This window comes from Cucurbita pepo, chromosome LG06 (assembly GCF_002806865.2).
Source record: "Cucurbita pepo subsp. pepo cultivar mu-cu-16 chromosome LG06, ASM280686v2, whole genome shotgun sequence".
Lineage (NCBI taxonomy): Eukaryota > Viridiplantae > Streptophyta > Magnoliopsida > Cucurbitales > Cucurbitaceae > Cucurbita > Cucurbita pepo.
This window is the reverse complement of record NC_036643.1, coordinates 9,425,069-9,440,678: the sequence shown is the minus strand read 5'-3', so window position 1 is coordinate 9,440,678 and position 15,610 is coordinate 9,425,069. Positions and strand designations below refer to the sequence as shown.

The 15,610-nt window shown below is 38.8% G+C and overlaps 2 protein-coding genes across 2 annotated transcripts in view; one reads left to right on the top strand and one right to left on the bottom strand.

Annotated features, from left to right (window-relative positions):
- LOC111796786 (TMV resistance protein N-like) overlaps positions 1-10,961 on the top strand; it is a 14,940-nt gene extending 3,979 nt beyond the window's left edge. The window contains exons 2-3 of the mRNA XM_023679544.1: positions 9,697-9,960; positions 10,862-10,961. Of these exons, the coding sequence (XP_023535312.1) occupies positions 9,697-9,960; positions 10,862-10,961 (364 nt within the window). The remainder of the gene's footprint in view (positions 1-9,696; positions 9,961-10,861) is intronic.
- A 611-nt stretch (positions 10,962-11,572) lies between these two features.
- On the bottom strand, positions 11,573-13,144 carry LOC111796785. The gene is made up of 2 exons (XM_023679543.1): positions 13,126-13,144; positions 11,573-12,977 (listed from the first exon to the last, which is right to left on the bottom strand). The coding sequence occupies exon 2, from the start codon at positions 12,704-12,706 to the stop codon at positions 11,573-11,575; it is 1,134 nt and encodes a 377-aa protein (XP_023535311.1). The 5' UTR covers positions 12,707-12,977; positions 13,126-13,144.
- Between the last annotated feature and the right edge of the window lie 2,466 nt (positions 13,145-15,610).

Genomic DNA, 15,610 nt, shown 5'->3' with positions numbered 1-15,610 from the left:
TTGGCGAGGAACCCGGTCTATCATTCAAAACACAGAAGGCGATACCATTTCACTCGGAGGTTAGTTGAAGATGGTGATGTGTTTTGAGAAGATAGAGGGTGCAAAGAATCCAGCAAACATGTTGACAAAATGTGTTGATGTTGGAATATTGAGGTTGTGCAAAACCTCAATTGGTATGGTGCAGTGAAGATGCTCATGGTCGTTTGAGAGTGAAATTCTTGGTTGACTAGATCAGTCTCCAAGTGGAAGAATTGTTAGGTTATGGAGCCTGATGCTTATTTATAGCTTGATCAACGGTTATATCCGGTAAAGTTATATTTGGTAAAGCTATATCCGGTAAAGCTATATCCGGTAAAGCTATATCCGGTAAAGCTATATACGATAAATAGCTATATATAGTAGATGGTTAAATCGAGTAAAGCTATATATAGTAAATAGCTATATATAGTAGATGTTAAATCTGGTAAAGTTATATATAGTAAATTGAACTATATATATATCCCGTCCGGTAGAGCTTTGAAGATGTACTTTCTATTCTCTGTAATTCTCTCTGTACATACGTGAAGTCATCAATACAAAAAAAAAAAAAAAATCCTTTTAGCTAGAGTTCTCCTGGCAATTTTCTCTATCCTGTTCTTTGTTTTCATCTAGATTGAGCGTGTACGTTGTTGTGCGATCCCAACAACTGGTATCAGAGTTAACGACTGATATCAATCCCAACACACAAGGTACACTTGAAGCTGGTATTTGAAAAGTTGCGGCAGAATCAGTTGTACGTGTCAAGAAAGAAAAATGTGCCTTCGCACAGACATGCATCAACTTCCTCGGACATGTCATCAGTTGTGGACAAATCGGGATGGATAGCGATAAGATAAAAGCTATCCAAGAGTGGAAAGTCCCTACTTTCGTATCCGATGTGCGATCCTTCTTAGGATTAGCAAACTACCATAGGCAGTTCGTCGAAGGGTTTTCACGACGAGCCGCCCCCTAAACGGAGCTCCTGAAGAAAGACCACCCTTGGTCGTGGTCAAATAAATGTCATATGGCCTTTGAAGATCTGAAGGCAACCATGATGAGGGGTCCTGTCCTCGGGTTAGTAGATGTTACAAAGCCATTTGAAATAGAAACAGATGCTTCCAACGTTGCCCTAGGTAGTGTCCTTATTCAAGAAGGGCACCCCATCGCTTATGAAAGTTGAAAGCTCAATGATGCTGAACGGAGATACACTGTCTCCGAAAAAGAAATGCTGGCTATAGTTCATTGCCTACGAGTCTAGAGACAGTATCTCTTGGGATCACAATTCATAGTGAAGACGGATAACAGCGTCATCTGTCACTTCTTCGATCAACCAAAATTGACGACAAAACAAGCCCGAAAAAAAAAAAAAAAAAAAAAAAAAAAAAAAAAAAAAAAAAAAAAAAAAAAAAAAAAATCCTTTAGCCAGTGTTCTCCTTGCATTTTCTCTATCCTGTTCTTTGTGTTCATCTAGATCAAGTGTGTGCGTTGTTGTGCGATCCTAACAACTGGTATCAGAGCTAACAACTAGTATCGATCCCAACACAAAACATGAACATGAACATCACATCTTGTAAAATCATGAGTAGGATACCCATAACATGGTGCACAACATCTCATCTAGGTGAGGGAAATATGAGGTCAAACATGACATCTTGTTAAGAAAAACAGGGTGCAGGGTGTCATAACCTAACTATGAAGCGGGTAGGTTGTGACCCTCACATTGCGACAAGAGAACCAACGATCCTCAAATGGTGCCCATCCAACCACGCGAGAACCTAGACGGGTGTTATGATGTTTCCAAGGAGGATGGTGCATCATCTAACACACCACATAGAGTGGGCATCAAAGAGAAGTCGAGGCATAAGCAAGATAAGAGCAAAAAGTAGACAAGAATGGCACAGATATGCTTGTAGAAGGGTCGAGTAGGGCCCTTGGCTGGAACCTCAAAAGTCAAGGTTTCAAAAAAAAATATGGGCATGCGGTTCTAGAGTTAAATCCATCTATATAAAATATGAATGCTTGCCAAATTTGGAGTCAATCAGACATCGAATGGAGGCTCTACAACATCATATGACATTTCGCCATAATCACGTCTACTCCAGATGAATTAGAAATGCCTCAAAATGTACTATACGAGGAGGCATGGTGTCAACTCTCTACCACCCTTAGGCTCTGTGGCCTAAGCGAGCTACTCTGTGGTACATTTGTGTGTCAGGTGAGCTGTTGACTCTGGCAATTCGGAGGAAAACGTCGACGAAAAACAAACGGCCGAAGGAAGGTTTCTTCGAAAGAAAAAATAGCGGAAGTAAAAGGAGAGAGGGAGAGATTTGATTTGCTGAAGCCTCGATTGATTGATTTGTTATTCAGTTGGGATATTTAAATAACAAATTATCCTAAAATAGAAAAATTAAATGACAACTTAACTAACGCTCATCCACTCTACGTGTACTTCCCACTTCCTTCAATTGTGTGGGTTTTGTTGTATTTCGATAATCGACAAGGAAAATCCTTTTCTTTTCGGTGAGAGGAAATCGTTGACGGAAGTTGTTGGAAGAAAATAAAACGTGTGAAATAACAAAGAGAGAGAATTGCTGAAATATTGACTGTGCTTCAAATCAGGGTGTTAAATCTTCTGAACAGATTTCAATATAACTTATCCTAAAAATGGCTGGAGAGTGGCCATATTTCGATAATCAGCCAGGGAAATCCTTTTCTTTTCGGTGAGAGAAAATCGTTGACAGAAGTTGTTGGAAGAAAATAAAACGTGTGAAATAACAAAGAGAGAGAATTGCTGAAATATTGACTGTGCTTACAGTCAGGGTGTTAAATCTTCTAAATAGATTTGCTGTTTAAATATAACTTATCCTAAAAATGGCGGGAGATGGGCCAACTAAATCTGTCCCACTTCCTACAAAATTGCCGTCTAAAACTTTGGTAATCCATTCGACGTGTTTGTCAAATGGTCAAACGGAGGTATTTAATCAACTAATGAAATCGTGTGAATCTAAATAAAGAGAAACTCAGGTTTTATCTAACAGGTTTAACGTCCACTCTACTTGTACTTCCCACTTCCTTCAATTGTGTGGGTTTAACGTAAAAATAGTTACCTAAAAAAATGATTAACTAAAAAATAGGGATCACATTCACTCAGTAGGGATTTATCTAACATGAGCATGTCGAGAAGAGTGTTTTAGGAGACTTTCTTTGAAATGGGTTTTTCAAGGACAATACCAGGCAGCACGGGTGCGCTGGTATTATGCCCTAGCCCGTGTGTTAGAGGTTGCATTATATACCTACTATCTAGTACAATATCTATAAATGATATGGCATGGGCATGGGAGAGCCAATGCCTCAACAGAATCTAAATTGATGGATATTCGAGATGAACAGGTGAGATGAACGACACATGAACCCGTTCTTGATGGCATAAGCAACTAAGTTACGACAATCGATGACACCCTATAACTTAGGATGGCATCGAGACATGAGGGCCATATTAATTGGAAATTAAGATGAGAGTATGGGAAGCGACATTGCATTGAGAGACCTTAGCTCTGAGTAGAGGCAAGATCGAGTCGAATGACTTGACCTAGTGTAGAGGCAAGTTGGTTGTGTCGCAGACAATTGAACATGCATGCACAAGTAACATGTGTTGTCGAATAAGCTTGTATTTTGTACAAGTGATGTTCCGTTGGCGAAGACAATCTCGCCTAAGGTTCGACGAAGCCGCAAAGACTGGAAAAAAAAATGCGGCTTGATCCTCCTTAAGGTTGGTCATGAGCATGTCAAGATCACGACGCCGCACTGTTGAAAAAGTATGATCATAACAATTTGTATCCGAGTCACACTTTGTGTGTCTGGTCTGATGAGATTCTCAGAGAAAATAACTCAAAGGTTGATTGCAGACCTTGCGAGTGTGTCAAGAGTGCCGAAGAGGGAAGAAAAGTTTTCGGTCAGAATTAGAATCAATTGTGGATTGAAGCCAAGACTCCCCAAAGTTCATTGTGTCGTGTGTCGATACCCGATGTGGGAAGATATACCCGTCAAGTAAGACCAAGCTCATTTGCCAAGGGTTTGTAGTTTAATTGGGTGCAAGGAAAATGAAACAAAAGATGCACCGGGTCAGTGCCTTCCAAAGAACCATTTATATAGAGAAATAATGTCAATAGTTGCATGCAAAGAAGCTAGGGGTCAGTTGAGACATGCATCGGCCAAGTGCCATATTGTGCACAAAGCAAGTCCCAATGGGTGGGACAACTATGCTGCAAGAGAGGCAGGCGATATTAAGTGGGGGAGAACCAGCAAGAATGGGTTCCTCGCCCTGACAGAGTGCTCTGGTAAGTGAGCACATGTGTATTCTTTGAGCCCCTGCCTCATACTTAAGGGGGTGATTTCACCAGAGTTGTTAACACTAACATCCACTTGAGAAGTGAATCATTGGTCTAGAGAAGTGAAGCTGCAGTAAGACCAGAGAAGTGTCAAGACAACAATGCCACATAAAGATGGCCGGTTAAGAGATGGATGAAATGTAGTGCCAAAACGCAGTTATGATATGAGTAAATTCCATGGTTGGCTTGGAGCCTCCCCCAAGGGGTGCACTGTTGTCTGCAACTCAAAGAATACAACGAGAGTGGCCAAAGCTTGGGGCGCACCCCTCCTAGCCTAGGCGAGGATATGCCAAAGCTAGTTAGTTTGTCATAGTTTGTTTGGTGTGTCTCAGGTCAAGTCCATAGAAGGGCGAGGGAGGCCCAAAAAGGGGATAGGCAACAACCATCGTGTAGTTGTTTTTTCGTGCTTATGTTGCAGGTCTTGGAGACCAAGTGAAGGTTCGTTAGTGGGATAGCTCATAAGTAGTGTGCAAATTCCGTATTTGGTCTGATGCACGTATTTCTAGCGAGTTTGTTAGGAGCAAGTCCAAAGTCAGATTGTCATCAAGGATGATGTCGAGATTAAGTGAGGGAGAATGTCACAACCTACCAATGGTTGTGCCTCAAAGTAAGTCATCGAGGACGATGACTAATTTAAGTGGGAGAAAACGTCACAACCTAACTATGAAGAGAGTAGGTTATGAGTCTCACGTTGCAACAAGAGAAGCGGTGACCCTTAAGTGGTGCCCATCCGACAACACAAGAGCCTAGACAAGTTCCATGATGTGACCAAGGAGGATGGTATATCATCTAACACACCACACACTGTGGGCATCAAAGAGAAGTCAAGACATAGGCAAGATAAGGGCAACAAGTGGACAACTGTAGCAAAGATAAGCTTGTTGAAGGGATGGTTAAGGCCCCAGGTCGTAACCTCAAAAGTCAAGGTTCTGAAAGGAACTTGGGCATGCGGTTTTGGATTTGAGTCTGTTCATATGAAATATGAATGCTCACAAAATTTGGTGTCAATCAGACACCACAAAGATATTCCACGACATCGGGAATTGGAAATGCCTCAAAATGTACTATAGGGGGAGACATGGTGTTAGCTCTCCACCACCCCTAGGCCATATGGCTTAAGCGAGCTACCATGTGGCGTATGTGTGTTATAATGAGGGCGAGCGTCCCGGGATGAGTGTCTCAAGGGACATCCTTTGAAATAAGTTTTTCAAGGATAGTACCGAGCGGCACGGGTGTGCTGGTATTGCGCCTCAGCCCGAGTATCGGAGGTTGCATTAGACACCCGCTATCTGATACGGTATCCGTAAATGATATGTGATGGACACGAGAGGACTAATGCCTGAATAGAACTTGGATGGATGGATGTTTGGGATGTTCGGGATGTCCCCATGAGATGAGCGAGACGTGGGCCCGTTCTTGATGGCATGACCGAGTAAGTTATGGTAGTGGATGACACCCCATGACTTGGGATGACATCTTGACATGAGGACCAAATTAATTGAGAATTAAGATGGGATGATAGGAAGCAACATTGCGTTAAGAGATCTTGGTCTCAAGTAGAAGCAAGGTTGACCCGAATGACTTGGCCTAATGTAGAGGCAAGTCGGTTGTGTTGCAACGATTAAACATGCACTTGCAGGTGGCATGTGTCGTCGAACAAGCTTGGATTCTGCACAAGCGATATTCAATTGGCGAAGACAAACCTCAATCCACTACCCCATGACTTGGGATGACATCTTGACATGAGGACCAAATTAATTGAGAATTAAGATGGGATGATAGGAAGCAACATTGCGTTAAGAGATCTTGGTCTCAAGTAGAAGCAAGGTTGACCCGAATGACTTGGCCTAATGTAGAGGCAAGTCGGTTGTGTTGCAACGATTAAACATGCACTTGCAGGTGGCATGTGTCGTCGAACAAGCTTGGATTCTGCACAAGCGATATTCAATTGGCGAAGACAAACCTCAATCCACTACCCCATGACTTGGGATGACATCTTGACATGAGGACCAAATTAATTGAGAATTAAGATGGGATGATAGGAAGCAACATTGCGTTAAGAGATCTTGGTCTCAAGTAGAAGCAAGGTTGACCCGAATGACTTGGCCTAATGTAGAGGCAAGTCGGTTGTGTTGCAACGATTAAACATGCACTTGCAGGTGGCATGTGTCGTCGAACAAGCTTGGATTCTGCACAAGCGATATTCAATTGGCGAAGACAAACCTCACTTGAGGTTCAACGAAGCCACAAAGTCAGGACAAAAAATATATATGGGACTTGATTCTCCTCAAGGCTGGTCGTGAGCGTGTCAAGATCACGATGCCACACTATTAAAAATTATTACCGTGGCACAAGGCATCCCACCTAAAAGTGGAATACATGGGCCTCTGAAAGCACCGCATGGTAGGGGTCATGGGTCACATTGGACATGATCAGATTATTACCTACCATTCTTTCATATCATAAAACTTTAGGGCATAGAGTGTGATACCTTATTTTCGTAGTTGTAGGGCCTGTGTGATACTTTCCTTGGGTCTCGATCATAACTAATTTTTGTATTTCTTATTGTTTTTTAGGCATAATGACATCATGCATTCTTTGCTTATGAACCCATCCTAATGAAAATCATGAGTTATTTTAAAAAGTCATAGAGCCATAATAAATTTTTAGATAGTTCTAAAGGAGTCTTTAAATCTTGGGGCGTTGGCCTTAGGTTTTTCTTTGGTCCTAATTTGGTCTAGGTTCCAAAAATATTTTAATCAACTTGAAATCTTGAACATATCTTTTATGTTCTTAGAAATAGGCCTCATAAAAAAGTAGAATGTCATTTTAAGGGTGTTTAAACCTTGAAATTCCTTAAAAGGTACCAACGATATTTTAATTATTTTACTCTCTAGTTCTTGGTTTGGCTACCTAAACTTATCCAATTATTTTCAAACTTCACGACATCATAAAAAATCATAACATAAGATCTCATACAAAGTTGTATAGCATTTGAAGGTCATCTAGATCAAATTACCTTTAGGGGCACTATGATCATTTTACACTGTTTCTTGGTTTAGCTTTAACCTTATCCAATAACCACTAATTTTCATGTATAATATTAACCTGCCATAATATGCATAGTATTAAAAATTCATAGGCAGTGAAGTTCATTCAGTGAGTTATTTTAATGTTACTTAAATCGCGAGCAATTTGATCGGTTAAGGGTCTTAACTCGCGATTTTGGTGTTTTTTCTTTCATATTTCCTTAATTCATACTTGGTTTAAGGTTTATACTGAAATCCAAGTGATTCCTACGTGTATTTCTTAAGAAAAGTCTATTTTCTTTCATATTTCCTTAATTCATACTTGGTTTAAGGTTTATACTGAAATCCAAGTGATTCCTACAAGTATTTCTTAAGAAAAGTCTAAGAGCTACTTACATTGTCATTGATGTTTGAGATCTTTGTTCTTGAGCTTCCGGTATTCGAATTACCTCAAAGTTTCTTCCACAGATTCTTTATGGTGTCTAGTTTCTGGAACAACTTAGTTTGACATGCTAGTTTAGTTCAGTTGAACTGACTACGTCATTGTCTTCTTCCTCTGGACAGGAAGAAGATGTGCACATTTATGTGCGTCGCCGTCTGAAAAATTCCCTTATATATATCCATACACAATGTTTCTTTCTTCGATTTCTCCATGTAACTTAAAGATGGTGTTACAAGAAAGAGCTAGGGATTGATTTCATACCTTCTCATGGATCATAGCGTAAGATATTTGCCTCCAAAGTTCGTCGAAGATATATTTCTCACTAGAGTTAGAAACAAAGGATTTCTTATTGGGTAGTCGATTCTAGGGTTTTTATGGCCCGACTTCTTCATGGAACCTTTTCCTTATTCTTCCCTCAAGCTAAAGGAATTGGTTTGAAGGGACGTCTTTGAGTATGAGACTTAAATTTCCAGAAATTGTTCTCGGTTTACAACTCACCTGGAAACACAAAACTTCTTTTTATTGGGTAGCTCGTTCTAAGACGTTTCAAACTCCTGATTTCTTCATTAAAGTTACTCAACTCAATCCTTTGAAGATTAAGTAATACTTAGTTTGAAGTGAAATGGACCGTAGGAGGAAATTTGATACTTATCCCAAACTTCTACCACAAACTGATTTTCTTCAATTGGGCACGTTCTTGAGGTTATTTCTTTTCGTGATCTTCTATGGAAATACTTCTTGGAGGTGCCAAAACTGATGTGGATCGATTTTACCCGACAAATTGACTTGTATCCTCGAATCTTTCTTTCAAGTTCTTCAATGGCAACCTTTATTGGGGGAATAGATTATGGGCTCTTTCAGCACTCGATTTATTCATAGAACTTCTGGGTAATCTTGTTTAGAAGTTAACAATTTTGAAGGGAAATGGTGGACAACTGCTATCGAATTTGGATGCAATCTGAGAGTAGAAGACCCAAAATCTAAATGCTAATTACTTGCGATTGGGAGCTTGATTCTTGTTCCATACTATTGCCCAAACTTTAGATTGTATGGGGGAAGCTTAAACCGACATTGAAAACTCCAGAATCGTAATAATTTGGAGAATGAGTTTCCTGGATTATCCATAAAAATATCATCTCCGGTCAACGAGCTACCGACTTCCCATTTGAATTCTAGCTGTTGGATGTGATTAATTGTGAGTTCTCTAAAACATACTCAAATTTGCTGAAGATCTAGTGGTTGGGTGGTTGGATTTTATGATTCGAGGGATTTTTTTAAGATTGTATACTTCCACGAATCTGATTTTCTGATATGTGGCATTTTCGTAATTATCTCAAAGTTCAGGAATATTTTGGTAATTTGTCATTTCGTAATTATTTTATTATTATTTTTCTTGAAAAATCTAATTTTTTTCTAAACATTCTTCCTCATTTGCTGGTTTTTTTATTTTTTATTTTTTTTCCTTTTTGAGTACCATGAAGTTTCTTCTCGATAAGAAACTAAAAACTTTGAAAGTTCCTTAAAAATTACAAAAAAACGACATTGTTGTCCATTTCGTTTAATTTTTCTTTTTCAATCGTTTAATTTGTGTCATTTTTTTAATAATAATAAATGAAATTTAAAGATTTGAATCCCGATGTAAAGAGAGGTAGTATATGTCAATTATGGTTAAAGCTATACCCACTCTAAAATGATGATATTATTCCGTAACAAAAATCATATCATGAGTAAATAATCTATTAGCCATAATTAGTGATCAATGTATTTATGATTTACTATAAAACTACTTATTTACTTCTCCTCCTTTTTTTGGGCTTAGGACACATGAATCAGAAGTCATCGAAGAAATTACCACATTACTATGGAAAAGAATCAAACCGACCTTGAAAGTCACTAAAGAAGACCAACTAGTTGGAATCAATTCTAAACTAACCAAACTTTCTTCTCTTTTGAACCCAAACTCAGATGAGGATGTGATTTGGGTAGGAATTCATGGAATGGGTGGCATTGGTAGGACGACAATAGCTAGGGTTTGTTACGAGCGAATTCGCGACGAATTGAAGCTCATTGCTTCGTCTCCGATGTCCAAGAGAAATTTGAAACCTCTGGTCTTCCATGTTTACAAAGCGAACTCCTTTCAAGGATTTTTTCAATTAAAAATGACATATTAGATGTTGACGAAGGGATCGCTATGATACACCAAGCGATTCTACGAAAAAAGATTCTTCTTGTCTTAGATAACGTGAATTGTTCAGACCAAATCATGGGATTAATTCCAAACAAAGACTCTTTTGGAGATGACAGTAGAATTATTATCACAACAAGAAACGCAGATTTATTTTCAAATGAGTTCAAAGTGAAAAGAATTTTTGAAATGGAAGAACTTACAGAGGAAGCCCTACAACTCCTTAATTTGAGTGCATGTCCAAAGCAAGATTGCTTAAAACTCTCCAAGAACATTGTCAAGATTGTGGGAGGCCACCCTCTTGCACTCAAATTGTTGGGATCATCTCTAAGAAACAAAGATTTGAGTGTGTGGGAGTATGTGATAGTATGTGATAGAAGAGCTTAAAGGAGGTGGGAATATTCATGACAAAATTTTTAAGGGTAAAGTGAGCTATGATGGGTTGGATGAGTGGGAGAAAGAGATATTTTTAGATGTTGCTTGCTTCTTCGAGGGGAAGAGAAGAGAGCTGGTAGAAGATATTCTACATGATTCTGGTTTTCATACCAAAATAAGGGTTGAACGTCTCATTCAAAAATCTCTCTTAATTGTTTCGTATGATAATAAATTGATGATGCATGATTTATTGCAAGAAATAGGTCAAAAAATTATTCGTCATAAACCTATTCAAGATCGACTATGGCGCCAAAAGGATTTTAAAAGCATGGTAAGATATATTGTCGGCTATTTAGAGTGACTTTTTAAATCCTTAAAAACATTGAAAATTTCATTAACTCTATTTGGTATTATGTGAATTTAGGTTAGAGAAGCTCGGTCGAAAGCATATTGTTCAAGTCGAGAAGAAACGTTGTGGAGTTTCCAATTTTGCTCCCAAGAATGCACCAACTAAGGCTGCTTAATTTTCAAAATGTGAGGCTGAAAAATGAGTTGGAATATTGCATTCCAAGTAAGTTGAGATATTTGAAGTGGAAAGGATATCCCTCGGAGATTTTTCTATTGAATTCGGAAGAATACAAGCTTATTGTGCCTCACATGTGCCACAGCAATTTGAAGCAATATTGTGAGATCCCATATCTGTTGGGAGGAAAATGAAACACCCTTTATAAGTGTGGGGAAATCTCTTCCTAGTGGACAGCGTTTTAAAAACCTTGAGGGAAAATCTCAATGACGCAATATCTACCACTCCTAAGTGTGCATAGATATGAAAATATTATTACTCAACGAAATAATACAGATTTAAGAATAAGAAAAAGAATTGGGATCGAATGTTCAATCTTCATTGATATTCACGACCTTTAAATAGGATACAAGATACTAAATAATATCTACCAAGAAAATGTAAACTAACTAAATCCTTATAATAAAATAAAATATACTACTATTCAAATTCAACTGATTACGATATCTAAGATATATTTCCTAACTAATATATTCTGGAAGATTACGAATATCATATATTCCATAACTAATTCAAACTAGAATAAGTTGCACTAAATTGTGACAGCCTCCCTTAGTGCAAGCTTATTTCTCGATAACTCCGAGAGCTTCTACGAAAAACTTCAAACTTCACTTTGGCAAGTGCCTTAGTAAATATGTCTACAACTTGCTCATTAGTATGTATTTCCTGCAATTCAACATCCTGCGTTAACACTTTCTCTCGAACAAAATAATCTACGAAGAATTTCTTCCAGCTAGGCTTGCTTATGGACTTCTTAGGCATGCCACCACCTGAATAAGACATTGACAGATCATGTTGAATGATTTCCTTCTTAATAAATTTCACATCACAGCGATTCAATCGGGTAATCTTCTGAAAAGATCTAATTTTGAGAGCATTTGACAGTTCCGGTCTCAAAACAGTCTTCTCTCCAATGGTCTTAAACTTTGAGGCTTCAACAACTATAAAAGCTCCTTCACCATTTGAGTTCACGTAAAGTCCACCCAAAATATACAAAGCATCTACATGGCCAAGCTTCAAGTCGATTGCCTTCTGAAACACCTCAATTTCTCGCTCATCTTCCCTCATTGCATGCAAAGCGGATGCCAAATCACAGTGAGCATCAACATAATCTGGTTTCATGAATATGACCTCTTTCAAGGCCTTAACGGCAGGATCCAAATTATTGATATGACCCTCTAATAATTGAATCTGAGCTTTTGATTGCTCCAATTCTAATGACAAAGAGTAATAATTCATCTCAACTTGTGCAGACTCAGCATACTCCATACACCGGTGAATTACATCACTGGCAGACTGCAAAAGCTCTTGATCTTCTGATCCTTTTTTACCACTCAATATATTTGCAGGAGCTTTATATCCTTGGTCAAGGTCCAAGTCATCCTTACTATGATCATCAAGGGCATGCTTGAGCTTTTGAGCAAGGGACTCATCTTCTTCAGCTACCCAACCATCATGCTCATCACAAGCACTGTCACTATTGTCACTAGATGCATAGTCCTGACTTAAGAGGGTATCAAATCGATCATCCAAAAGCTGTCGAGTTCGTGGCTTATCAACATCATCCTCCACATGGTCAACATCTGCATCCTCAAAAATGTCATCGCCAAAAGATTTGTTATTAATAATATTCTGGCTTCTTGTCGCCTTCTCAAAATCCTTAGCCACACTAAACTTATTATCCATTGAACCATCCTCCCCTTCTTCACATAAATTTACCTGAACTACGAAATCCTCCTCCAAGTCCTCAACATCAGAACCAAATCGTGATAAATCATCATCATCAAGCAGTGCAGCTATTTCTGGGTCAGACTGGGGCGGAGCATCAGTAGCCGAATCCTGCAAATTGGTAGTTTGATCTAAATTCTCCAAGATGAGAAAATCGTCAGCCTCAGAGGGGAGGTAAAGACCGTCAAGATCGTCAAACGTTAGCTCGACAACTTCATTTTCGTCGAATCTCAGATCCAAGGCCGTGGAGTAAACAGAAGAGTCATCAGGGGCAATAGAATTGAAATCGGAGAAAAAGAGAGAGTCTAGATGCGAAATTTGGAGAGAATCAAACTCAGAAGCGTAAGTAGTGGAATTAGAATTAGAATTTTGATCACCTGTAGAGACATCATCTTGATATACGGCTGAAGTCACGTTTGTTGGTTGGTCAAGAATCTCAGTGGTTAAGCAATATTCCCAAATTGGATCTGGAGAACTTTTATTTACATGTACCGCATTTGCTTCTGATTCCTGCATCATGACTCGGCAATTTGGTTTAATATGGTCTGGCTTTCCGCAATGATCACACACCACTTTCGCCTAACAATCTTGTTTAAAGTGGCCTGGTTTTCCACACCTGTAACAAGCTTTAAATGGCTTCTTTGACCACTCCTCACTTCTTAATTGNTAATTCAAACTAAAATAAGTTGTACTAAATTGTGACACTCAAAGAGGACAATATATGCTAGCGGTGGACTTGAGCCATTAGAAATGGTATTAGAGCCAGACACTGATCGATGTGCCACCGAGGAGGTTATTCTCCGAAGGGAGGTAGACACGAGACAGTGTGCCAATAAGGATGTTGGGCCCGTGGGAGTCCCACATTGATTAGAGAAAGGAATGAGTGCCAGCGATGACTCTTGGCCCTGAAGGGAGAGGATTGTGAGATCCCACATCGGTTGGGGAGAAGAACGAAACACCATTTATAAAGGTGTAGAAACCTCTCATTAACAGAAGCATTTTAAAAAATTTCGAAAAGAAAAGCCTAAAGAGAACGATATCTGCTAGTCATAAGCTTGAGCCATTACAAATGTTTAGTTAAATTGATATCAATCTTTACTCTTTGACAGCATTTGGAGGAGCTGAAGTATATCAAACTCAATCATTCACAGAAGTTGTCCAAAACTCCAAACTTTGAAACTATTCCAAATCTCACAACATTAGAGCTTGAAGGTTGCACAAGTTTGGTCAATATTCATCCAACAATTTTCACCGCAAAAAAACTCACTTTTTTGAGTTTGAAAGATTGCATCAACCTCACACATTTTCCAACGAAAATTAACATCAAGGCTCTTCAAGTTTTGATTCTCTCTGGGTGTTCAAAGCTGAAGAAGATCCCAGAATTTTCAGGCAACACAAATAGATTATTGGAACTCTATTTGGATGGCACCTCCATATCAAGCTTACCTTCATCAATAGCAAGCTTGGATCATCTAAGAGTGTTGAGCTTAACCAATTGCAAAAATCTTATCAACATTACAAACGCGTTGGATAAGATGACATCTCTCAAAAGCTTAAATCTTTGGGGATGTTCAAAGCTTTGAAATAGAAAAAGAAAGTGGGGCGACACCGAAACGGCGGAGCTTGACGTGAGACAAACCGTACAAAGAACGGACGACAGAGACAATATCTTTAGAAACATTTTTCTTTGGATATGCAAAGCTCCAACGAGTGGCATTTTTGGGATTCCATCACTGGGTGGTTTGTACTCTCTTACAAACCTAAATTTGAGTGATTGCAAGCTTGAGGAAGTCCCGGAAGGGATCGAGTGTTTGGTGTCGTTGGTGAATCTGAATTTGTCTCGAAATAATTTCTCTCGTCTTCCTACGAGCATTTCTCGACTCCATAACTTGAAAAGATTGAACGTAAACGAGTGCGAAAAGCTTCTTCATTTCCCAGAGCTACCACCAAGGAACTTAAGGTTGATGTCAAAGGGCTGCATTTCATTGAAAGATTTTCTAGACACTTCAAAAGTTAACCATATATTTCATGGTAGAAGTGAATCTTCTAAAGTGCTACAAATTGGCTGACAACAAAGGGTTCCATAAAATGATCAATTCTTGGATGCGAAAGACGTTTTTACTCAAAGGAATATTTGACATCATGGTTCTCGGGAGAGTGATTCCAGACTGGTTTACATCGACAAAAATGGGATCTTCGATATGCATCAAGTGGGATCATGACGTGCCAAATGCCAACATGCTTTACTTTGCGGTCTGCGTCGTTTGTGGATCAAGCAACAAAAACGACAACATCGATGTTCCCTTTGCCATTTTTGCATCTATGACTGGAATAGGCCGCAATGACCCAAATGTTGACAATAGAAATCTGGTAATTGGTGCATTTGCTGTTGTTAGTGAAAGAGAGATTGATTGAATGATTAATGAGAAGATTGAATTATGAAGAGCAAGAATGCTCCATATTTCCATATTTATACAGAGAATACAAAAGATATTAAAAAAATCTACCTAAAGATCTGCAGAAAATCTGGTAACAAACCAGTAAACAAATCAAAATAAAATTTAATCAAATCAAAACTAAATCAAATAAAAAACTAGATCTAACTCCTAACGGAGATTTAATTAGATACTAACTGATAGCAATCTAAACAAATACGTGATCTTTAACACTCCTCCTTGTTTAGATGCTTTGAACTCCAAGCTTTTTTCTGAACACCCATCTTGCTCCAATTATTTTTCTGTTTAGAGGTCGATCAACCAACTCCCAGATTTTGTTTTTCTCGATCACTGAAAGCTCCTCCTCGGACAGGTGCATCATCAACCAAAGCATCTTGTCGTTCATCTTTAGACTCTTCTAACATGC

What these genes read in the sequence shown, in the direction of transcription:
- LOC111796785 (XM_023679543.1), bottom strand. Translation starts at nt 12,706, where the DNA reads ATGGATAATAAGTTTAGTGTGGCTAAGGATTTTGAGAAGGCGACAAGA.